General features: G+C 46.9%; 1 protein-coding gene across 4 annotated transcripts; it reads left to right on the forward strand.

The window, feature by feature from the left end:
- Positions 1-801: 801 nt before the first annotated feature.
- On the forward strand, positions 802-9,158 carry Bpifa3 (BPI fold containing family A member 3). 4 transcript variants are annotated; one of them, XM_070007786.1, is made up of 7 exons: positions 802-1,087; positions 5,737-5,884; positions 6,285-6,392; positions 7,170-7,319; positions 7,927-8,011; positions 8,425-8,488; positions 8,961-9,158. In XM_070007786.1, exons 1-7 carry the CDS (start codon positions 976-978, stop codon positions 8,993-8,995), a joined length of 702 nt encoding a protein of 233 aa, XP_069863887.1. In that variant the 5' UTR covers positions 802-975; the 3' UTR covers positions 8,996-9,158. The 4 variants fall into 4 exon arrangements, with proteins under 4 accessions (XP_069863887.1, XP_069863888.1, XP_069863890.1 ...); XM_070007787.1 differs by having other exon boundaries at positions 8,966-9,158; XM_070007789.1 differs by having other exon boundaries at positions 5,737-5,818.
- Positions 9,159-10,660: the final 1,502 nt, after the last annotated feature.

Genomic DNA, 10,660 nt, shown 5'->3' on the forward strand with positions numbered 1-10,660 from the left:
AGTCATAATTATTGGCTTTCAGGAAAGAGATTTTATTATTATTTTTTAAAGTGATCTCTACTTCCTGGCTGCCATGAGATGAGCAGCTCTTTCCTATCAACGCTTTGCCATGATAGATGGACTCACCAAAGATCTCCAAAGGAACTGGGCCGAGCAACCTCAGAAACTATGAGCCAAGATAAATAAACCTTTTCTCCTTTTAATGTGTTTGTTTCTGGTGTTTTGCCACAGCACTGCAAAGCTGACTCACACAGTCATCTTCATTCATTTTGTTCAGTAATTTAGTTACAAAAACATTCATTAGGCTGGGTGCCAGTGGCTCACACCTGTAATCCTAGCTACTCAGGAGGCTGAGATCGGAGAATCATGGTTCAAAGCCAGTCAGAAAAGTCCATGAGACTCTTCTCTCAGATTAACCACCAGAAAACTGGAAGTGGTGCTGTGACTCAAGTGGTAGAGTGCTTACCTTGAGCTGAAGAGCTGAGGGACAGTGCCCAGGCCCAGAGTTCAAGCCCCATGGCCAAAAAAAAATTCTTTAGTTCTTAATTTCATCTACGCATTATTTTTTGCAAACAAACAAAACAAAAACAAAACACCCCATAACCCTCTCTCTAGTAATATTGGGCAGAATAGGGTTTAGCCATCCTCATTCCTTCATTTACTCATTCACTCATTCACTAAAGAGTCCCCCACCTGCTGCCTGTGCCAGGGACTGGGAGAGGACTCCTGCTGGATGACCCAATAGTGGGCTTTGGTGAATGTCTCCAAGCAACCGGGCCTCTCTCCTGAGCCTGGCCTCCCCCTAGGAGCAGCTGCCAGAGTTCACTGCACCACCTCCCACGGCATGCTGGGGAAAGCTCCGGTGACTCTTGCTTGTAGAAAACCATGAGCCCATCTGTCCAGGCGGCCACCCTGACAGTCAGCTCTCTAGGCCCCATCTACTCTTCTTGACATCTGCAGGTCCCAAAACCTGACATGCATCTACTCTGGAGTCTCCTTTTCCTCCTCGGATTTCTGGCATTGCACAAGCAGCCTTGGCCTGGCCTGGTCACAGCTCACCCAGGCAGCAAGTCCATCCTGGCAAGAAGTAAGCTCAGCCCCACTGCTTGGCCTGATGTCTACAGGGTTGAGGGAAGGCACAGCCTGGGATCCCCCACTAAGAGCCGAGTGACCTCTGCTCAGTCTTTTACTTTCTTGACCTTTTTTTTCTAAGACCCTCTTAGAACCTTCTTCCAGGAGATCGAGAGTGAGTTGGTTATATACAAATTTATAGTAGATCATAACTCTCATAAATCCCTTAAAGTCCTACCTTTCCTTTTTTGTTAAAGTTTTTTCCTCTCCCTTATCTTCACTCTCTTGCCTCCACAGTTATTGCAGACACTGTCCTGGGCTAAGTATATGTATCTGACTATGCCTATGCCCATTACAGGAAGTCATGGAACTTATGCAAATGTACTGATGTATGTCACTCACTCTGGTTTTTACTTCTCTCCACATGTCATTGACATCATATTGCTTTGGTTGGTACAGAGAGACCCATGGGTTTATCTATCTTTGCTTACTTGACCATCACTCTAGGAGTGGACTCCTATTTGGTCCCACTACTATAGCCTGCACCAAAATGAGCATGTCTGGATATAGCCTTGTTTTATATGGGAGAATCACTCTGGGATGTACCAGATGGAGGACAGCTGCCAAAGCTGTCTTTCCAGAGGAGATGCAGGCTCAATTTGACCCAAACTGCTGGAACCTTCTCCAGAATGGCTGTGGTCTACATCCATGCCAGAAATACATGAGCACTCCTGCCTCTTCAGCTTCCTGCCCCTAGGGGACATCCTTCTACTTGGACTGCCTTATGATAAGACCCTAAACAGGAAGGGCAGGGGGTATAAACAAGTCATCATCTCGCTGTTCTGGAGGCCAGAAGTTCAAGGTGCTGTCAGGGTTGATTTCTGGTGAAGCTTGTGTTGCCCGTATATAGATAGTCACCTTTGCTATGCATTCTCATATGGCTTTGAAAGAAAGTCATCTCTGGTGTCTTTTCCTCTTCTTACAAGGTCACACATCCTAGCAGATTAGGACTGAGACCCTATGATCACACTTGACCTTATTTACCATTCTGAAGGACTGTCTCCAAATACAGTCACATTGGAGAGAGAGAGAGGGGGAGTTCCATTATACCATTGTCTTTCTCATTTTCGGCGAGGCTGGTGTGTAGTCGAGTGCCTGTTTTAATGTCTTTATCTGATGGGTGGGAAATCCAAGCATGTCATCCTAATTTTGTTAACTGTCTTGACTTCTTTGAATTCCAAGTTCTTATTTTTGATTCCTTTCTCAGTTTGCATTCTAATTTTTCAAATGTTCTTTGGCTTTGAAGAATGTTAATTTATTCCTTGGGGTATATTATATTGCATATAGTAAGGGGTTTCATTACTGTATTTCATACATGCACAGAATCAGCCTCTCTATTACTTTCTCTCCCCCTCTTCTTCACCCTTTTTTCCTTCCTCTTCTACCTCCCCAGTATAACTTTATCTTTCCTCTCATACTTCCTCATGCTCCCGTAGGCTTTCTGTGCCTTTCTTATCTTGCATTATAGCTAGGACACTCTACAGGAATAGAAATGTATCAAGAATTCTCTTCTAAATAGGCTATTTTTAGGTTTTGAGAATATAGTTTTTATTGCATAAAGAAGTTTAGGGGTTTTTGTTATTGTCTGCCTATTTGTTTAGTTTTAGAGAGGGCCTCGTTATGTGTAGCCTAGACTGCTCTTGAACTCATTATGTTCCTCAGGCTAACCTTGTATTAAAAATCATTCTGTCTCAGCCTCCCAAGTGCTGTGATTACAGGCATGAGTCACTATGCCTGGATCAAGACAGTTCTTTATATTCCTACCTTCATATATTTTTCTTAATCATAAATTAGTATTGGCCTTTGACAATTTTTTTTGCATTTAAGAGTTAGTCAAGGGCTGGGAAGGTGGCTCAGTGGTAGAGCGCTTGCCTGGCATGCATGAGACCCTGGGTTCGATTCCCCAGCACCACATAAGAAAAAAGAAAAAAAAAGAGTTAGTCAATAGTTTTTTCCTAATATTTTAAATGATAAATTGTGTTGATTGAATTTCTGCTATTGAACCATCCATGCATTTCTGGATTAAATGACAATGTATTAGATATTTGTAAGCTAATAAATTATTTAAAGTATTAGTAAATTTTTCTTTGTCCTTTTCTTAAGCATTGAAAGCCATTGACTAAAATAATGTTTCATGTTATTATTCTTGTTAAGACAGATTATTTGTGCATATGTATGGGGTATAGTGCAATAGTTTGATATATGTATACAATAAGTATATTAAATCAGTAAGCTAGCATATCTGTCTCCTCAAACATTAATCATTTCTGTGTAGGGGGAAATTTTATACTTTTCTAGTTATTTTAAAATACATTATAGATTGTTGTAACCAATAATTCTCCTAGTGTGCTATAGGGAAGCAGACCCAATTCTTTTAACTGTATTTTTATACTCCTTTAACTTCTTTCTATCCCCCACACCCATGCCCCTCTCTAGTTAGAATTCAGCACATTTTTTTGGGGTCAGTTGTGGGGCTTGAACTCAGGATCTAGGTGCTGTCCCTGAGCCTCTTGGTGCTCAAGGCAAGCACTCTGCCACTACAGCTACAGCTCCACTCCTGATTTTTATGTAATTAATTGGAGATTAGTCTCATGGAGACTTTTATCCCTGGGCTGGCTTCAAATCACATTTTTTAATATATATAAAACTAATTCATGAGTTGAGCATGGTGGCTGAAACCTTAGCTACTCAAGAGGCTGAGATGAGGATCCCAGTTCAAAGCCAGCTTCAGCAGACAAATCCAAGAGACTTACTCCCAATTAACCAGCAAAAAGCTGGAACTGGAAGTATGGTTCAAGTGGTAGAGCACCATCCTTGAATGAAAAACCCAAGCAAGAGTACAAAACATGCACATGTACACACTTGAATGCACATGTGTACGTATGCACACACACACACACACACACACACACACACACACACACACACACACACACACACACACACACACAAACTTTCTTTTTTTGTCTTTGAAGCCAAGTAATTTATATAAGCCTCAAGGGATGGACCTAACATATCTTTTTTCTATTTTCTTTCCAATTCTTCTTTATAGTAATTTATTTTTTAAAAAAAACTCACAAGGGGCTGGGAAGGTGGCTCAGTGGTAGAGTGTTTGCCTCGCACGCGTGAGGCTGTGGGTTTGATACCTCAGCACCACATAAGCAGAAAAAGCCAGAAGTGAACGCTGTGGCTCAAGTGGTAGAGCGGTAGCCTTGAGCTAAAGAGCTGAGGGACAGCGCTCAGGCCCACAACTAACAAAAAACAAAACAAAAAAAACACAAAACTTCCATGTGTATGCCTAGGTAAGAAGCTTTAGTTATTTCTTCAGAAACTAAGACACTTCTCAATTTCTTACATTACAGATGTTTTCTATTTTTCCTTGCCAAAACTCAACATTTTAAATTTACTGTCATCTGTTACATCTATTTTTCCTGGATTATTAGACATGCCAGTGTGTGGCTGTAGCCCACACAAGCCTCCACTGTACAATGGTGCAGTTGGAGTGTTCGTGGATGGGTTTTCAGGGGGATTAAATAAAGAGAAACAGGTGCACAGTGCTGTGTGGGCTGTGAATGTTTATACACTATCATCATCTTTCATGTCAGCTACAGAGTTTGCAGCAAGTCCCAGAAACCCCAGTTAACCCAGCTTGAACAATGAAAAAGTGAAAATTTCACAAGACTAAAAGCCATAAATAGAACATACTCCAGGTCTGCTTCAGCCCAGAGGGAAGCTCAAAGCTTCCATCTGGCCTGGATGTTGTTCATTTCTCAGTTCTGCCAGGATCAGCTTTGTCATCTTCAGGTTGATAATGAATGTTAGGAAAGTGATAGTCAGTGGCCATAGTAACTGTCCTGTTCCTATCCAATAGGAGAAAGAGAAAGAGCCTTCCCCCTCCAACATGGAACACAAAAATCTTCTGTTTAGTCTGATTGGGTCACGTGACAATGTTGAACCTCAAGGGTTTCCCAACAGTGAACCACACAATAATGGCTTAGATAATCAACAGCCTCACCTGGATCAGGAATCAGGAGAGCATTTAAGCCAAGTCAGCATCAGATTGGAATGAGGGAAGGATGAATGCATGCATTCATGGAAAAGATGGAAGGAAAGGAAAGAAGGAGGAAAAGGAAAGGAAAAAGAGTAAAGAAAAGGAAAAGGAAAAAGAGTAAAGCAAAGAACAGGAATTAAGGAGCTCAGAGAGTTAGGAGTTAGTGTATTCTTCACTTTGAAAATTCCCTTCTTTTTGAGACTTAGTCTTTTTTATTGGAAATTCTAATCAATTAGTCCTACAATTTCTCCCAAGCATGAGATGGGGTAATTTGTATTCTCTCCATATATACCAACCTCTTTCTGTCCTCCATCAACCTCTCTTGCAACCGCTGTCTTGTATGTTAACCCTGTGCTCTGGACTTAAGTATACAGTGCGGGGTGGACTTCCTCGCAGGCCTGGTACACAGATTCATGGGGGTGGGAGACATGGTGACTTGACCAATCTTAGCAAGAAAAGAGCGCACTGGTCTGTACCCCAGGCCTCCTTCCCCTCCCACCCCCCTGGCCTTTTCCACAATGATACACAAATCATTGTCCCTTCTCCATCTCCAGTCATTGCCCAAGGCCTCCTGGAGCACAACGCAGAAGGCCGGATCCAGAGCATCCACCATGTGGACAGTGTGAACATCTCAGGGCAGGTAGTCCCCGGGATGGTGGGCTGGCTAATTGGTAGCATGAACTTCCGGCAGCAAGAGATCAGGTGAGACCCTAAGCCCTTTCCTTGGCCCCAGGCTCTCAGTAGAGCTCTGGGTCAGAGGACAAATCTGAGAGGAAGCTAGCAAAAGGCTGGTGAAGAGGGAAGAAAGGGAAATTGGAAGGAGATAAAGCAGAAGGCCCAGAAGATGGGGCTTTGAGGGGTGTGTGTGTGTGTGTGTGTGTGTGTGTGTGTGTGTGAGAGAGAGAGAGAGAGAGAGAGAGAGAGAGAGAGAGAGAGAGAGAGAGAGAGAGAGAGAGAGAGAGAGAGAGAGAGGGAGAGGGAGAGAGAAAGAGAGAGAGAGAGGCCAGCCCTCTGTGCAGACAGGACGGCTTGGTTTCTCAGCACAAGGTCTTGCCTGTTTTCAGCCCATCACCCCAACAGCCTCTGTTTTCTCCCTGTGTAGTGTCAACATTAGCAATGTGCAGCTGGATTGTGGGGAAATCCAGATGTCTGACCAGAAGGAATGGATCTTGGCAAACATCTCCCTTGATTTTGACATGGAATTGAGACTGTGAGTTCCACTGAAGTAGTGTCTGCACGACACAGTTCCTTCTTGCTGGAGGCCTGGGAGCTAAGGGAAAATTGGGAAATCCAGATCTTTCCAACCCCCATCTCTATTCAAATTCTGGTTTCTGAACTCATTGGCTGTGTGACCTTGGGAAACTTACTTCACACCTCTGAACTTTCATTTTCTTTCAGAGAGAGAGAAGAGAGGGAGAGAAGAGGGGGAGAGGGAGGGGGAGAAAGAGAGAGAGTGCCAGTGGAAATGGCCAGTGAAGATGAATCATGGGAAATACCATCCTGAGGTCTATGAGTAAAAAAGATGGGGAAAGAGTTGAAAGTAGAGATAATTTCCAAAGGCTGCTGGCCTACTTAAAGGGTTTTCATGTCACTCTGGGGCTGGTGAGGTCAGTGCCAAAGTTCTGGGTTTGGGCTGGAAATGTGGCTTAATGCCTAACATGCATGAAGCCCTGGGCTCGATTCCTCAGTACCACAGAAATGGAAAAGGTTGGAAGTGGCGCTGTAGCTTATGTTATAGAGTGCTAGCTCTGAGCAAAAGAAGCTCAGGGACAGTGCCCAGGCCTTGAGTTCAAGCCCCAGGAATGGCAAAAAAAAAAAAAAAAAAAAAGGTTCTGGGTTCACGCCCAGTACCAAAAAGGGAAGAAAAGAAAGAGAAGAAAAAGAAAGACATCTTTGTCTCTAGCTGCCTGTGGGTGTGGGCTTGGGTGTTCTTGCCCCTACCTTGTCTCCCCATTTCCTGCCTCTTCCTCTCTGTCCCCTCCCCCAGGCCCTTCAACGTAGACATCTTCAAGACACATGCGCACATGGACCTCTCCGTGGAGTTCTGGCTGGAGAAAGATCAGTTTGGCAGGAGAGATCTGGTGCTGGGCAGGTGCCGCATGGAGCCAGGCAGCGTGAGCACAACCAGTCTCACTGAGTAAGCCTCCCCTGTCCTGCCCGCCCGCCCGGGGCTCAGGCTGCAGCCTCGCATCCCTGCCTCCTCCTGCAGGTCCAAAGCAGACCCCACCCTCCACACCCTCTTCCTGTGCCTCCCAAGGCAGCGCTGCCACGTCCCAAGCTCTTCCTTCCCGCGGTCCCCGCTCAGACCTCACTCCATGCTCCCACCTGCTCTCCAACTCCCTTGGCATGAACAGAAACCTCCAGAATGTCACCGGAGCCCACAGTTGTCATCCCCACTGCCTCATTCTGCAGCTCCTCACCCTCCTGGATCTTAGAACACCCCACTCCTTCATAATATGCCATGTATTTTTATACTCCTAGGGCCTTTGCACATGCCCAATGCCTTTTCATTGGGCAAGGACAGGAATGTCCTTCCTGTCTTCCCTACAGTGTTTCTCTTTGCGGTGTGACTTTGGGCAGGCCACAGGACTTCTCTGAGCCCCCCTTTGACTGTGGCTGGCTGTAAAGCCTCTTGTACAGGGCCAGGTGGATTAGAAGAGTGTGAAAGTGCACTCGGCACCCACCAGGCCTGAGCATTGCATGGAGTCAACCCCTCTGTCCCGTGTGCCTGTCTCCCTCTCTAGGACCATCCCATCTAAGATGAAACAAACTCTTCACAGCCTCAAAGAGAACCTGGGGAAAATCATCCCAAATCTGGTGGAAAATCAGGTACATTTGAGAAAAAGTACACAAAACTAGCCTGTGGGCATCCTTGAGTCTGCGGGTCAGGACGTACACACAGACCACTTAGCAGAGGATTTCAACCCTCAGAGCTTTACAACCCTGAAAGGCTCAATTACGGTTTTGTTTTGCCATTAGATGCATTTCCTTGGGGGAAACTGCCCCGAGCCTCCGTTTCCCCATTGGTAGCACAGGAACCATGGCCGTCCCGTCAAATGAGCATGGGGATTCAGGGAGACGACACAGGACCTGGTGCCTAGTGTGTAGATGGGTTCAATATGGAGCCCTTCTTGCCAGGATCCTTCTGGAAACCCAGTGGCCTGGGCGTCCCCAGCCTCACCCACACCCGGGCTCCCAGCCCAGCCCCTGGGCTGACCCTTGTGTCTTGGCTGATGGCCTAGGTGTGCCCTCTGATTGGTGAGATCCTCGGGCAGTTGGATGTGAAGTTGTTGCAAGGACTCATGGGTGAGTACCTGAGCCAGCCAGGGCAAACTCCTAGGGATTGGCAAGTGCTGAAATTAGGATACCCTATCTCCTGGCAAAGCCAGCACCCCCTGGTCCCTGAGAGGCCAGCTGGGGGAGGGAGGGAGCGCTGCTATACATGTCATGAGAACCTGTGAGAAGTGGCCCTGTCATAGTGACCTTGATTGAGCTGAGACAGTAAAGGGACCCTGCCAAGCAGGCTGGAATCTGCCAAGCCACCAAGCCAGGGGACCCGGCTTCTCCAAGAGTTCTACACAATTCCAAGAGGAGGGAGTGGGGTCCAGCCCTGCCCCGGGGACTGGCTGGGGGAGGGGCTGGCAGTCACAGACCCAGCCCTCATAGAGCTCATCATCCTCCAGGCCTTGGAGGCTGGAAGGAGGAAAGCAGCCCCCCCCCCCAGCATGTGCCTGGGGCGGAAGGGTCAACTGGGGACTGAAGCTTCCCCTGCTTTCAGAACAGGTTGCTGCTGGTGAACTTGAACAACCTTGAGTCCAGACAAGCCCCAGGCCTCAGGGCCCTCCGCAGTGTGCTGTGAAGCAGGGAAGACTTCACCGCATCATGTCTCCCCAGCCAGAGGCTTCTGCCCTGCACCCGTGAACACCTGCCCTGTGAACAACCTCTCCTCTTCTATCATAAATGCATTTGAAGAGTGCACAGTCTCCCTCCCGCTGCCTGGGCCCTGAGAACGAACACCTCTGTGTTTTCACTAGCCATCCGATACCAGAGCAAGCTCTCCTGGCGTGGGGCTGGGCTCATGCCGCTGAGAAGGGACTGAGCTCTCACCCTTACTGAGCATTTACTAGGTGCTCACACTTAATGAGCTCCCAGGAGGGCTAGAGAAAGAGCAGCAGAGCCGAAATGTAAGAACACGCCTGAGTTCAAATTAGATTCCACCCGAGGAGAAGGGAGGGCACGGACCCTGTGCCACACGGGTACGTGTGGGCTCCCAGCCCCCTGTCTCCACAGAACTGGCACCAATGGTGGGCTCCGAAAAACATATTGCAGTGAAGTCAGGGCGAATTGTCATCTATAAAATGGATATAAAATCTCACAGGGGAAGTGATGCTGTGGCTCAAAGTGGTAGAGCACTAGCCTTGAGTAAAAGAGCTCAGGGACAGCACCCAGACCCGGAGTTCAAGCCCCACAGCACACACACACACACACACACACACACACACACACACACACACACACACACACAATCTCACAGCACACACACACACACACACACACACACACACACACACACAATCTCTTAGCCTGTCACCAGTGGCTCACACCTGTAATCCTGAGGCTGAGATCTGAGGATCTATGTTCGAAGCCAGCCTGGGCAGGAAAATCTGTGATTCTTTATCTCCAAATAAGCACTAGAAAACTGAAGAGGTGCTGTGGCTCAAAGTGGTAAAGTGCTAGCCTTGAGCACAAAAGCTCAGGGCGGCACTCAAGCCCTGAATTCAAGCCCCACGACCAACAAAAAGAAGAAAAATTCTTTCACGATACAGAACCCCCAGAATGGGAGAGAATCAGACCATCACTTCAGGAAACTGAAGGCAGTGACCAAAGCTGAGCCCCAAGCCTGTCATGACTAGCAGGTGCACCACACGCTGTGTACACAGCAGAAATACACATGCAGGGGCACAGGGGCACCCCAGACAGGACATGCATGACAACAGTGATTACAAGAGCCCCTAATGCTCCAAATGGCTTTCAAAAGAATAGTTCAGGGAGCTGGAGGCTCACACCTATAATCTTAGCTACTCAGGAGCCTGAGATCTAAAGATTGCCAGTTCACATAATAGTACATGAGAGCTGGTGGTTCACACCTGTAATCAGGAGTTCAAAGCCAGCCAGGGAAGGAAAGTTCCATGAGACTTTTATCTCCAATTAACCACCAAGCAAAACCAATCCCAGAAGTGGAGCTGTGGCTCAAAGTGGTAGAGTAGTAGCCTTGATCAAAAAGAAGCTCAGGGACAGCACCCAGGCCTTGAGTTCAAGCCTCAGAACTGATCCTCTCCCTCAAAAAGAATTCGTGAGACTCTTATCTCCATATAACCAGCAAAAAGCTGAAAATCAAATTGAGTCTCAAGGGGCAGAGTGCCAGCCTTGAACAAAAAAGCTAAGAGCAGCTAGGCACCGGTGGCTCACGCCTGTAAT

The sequence above is a fragment of the Dipodomys merriami genome, unplaced genomic scaffold, assembly GCF_024711535.1.
Source record: "Dipodomys merriami isolate MVZ:Mamm:240054 unplaced genomic scaffold, mDipMer1.0.p SCAF_7, whole genome shotgun sequence".
NCBI classification, from domain to species: domain Eukaryota; kingdom Metazoa; phylum Chordata; class Mammalia; order Rodentia; family Heteromyidae; genus Dipodomys; species Dipodomys merriami.

Excerpts from the sequence above, each read along its gene's own strand:
- Bpifa3 (XM_070007786.1), top strand. The coding sequence starts at position 976 with ATGCATCTACTCTGGAGTCTCCTTTTCCTCCTCGGATTTCTGGCATTG. Across the intron at positions 5,885-6,284 it reads TTCCGGCAGCAAGAGATCAG|TGTCAACATTAGCAATGTGC; the intron begins GTGAGACCCTAA and ends CTCCCTGTGTAG. Across the intron at positions 8,489-8,960 it reads GTTGTTGCAAGGACTCATGG|AACAGGTTGCTGCTGGTGAA; the intron begins GTGAGTACCTGA and ends CCCTGCTTTCAG.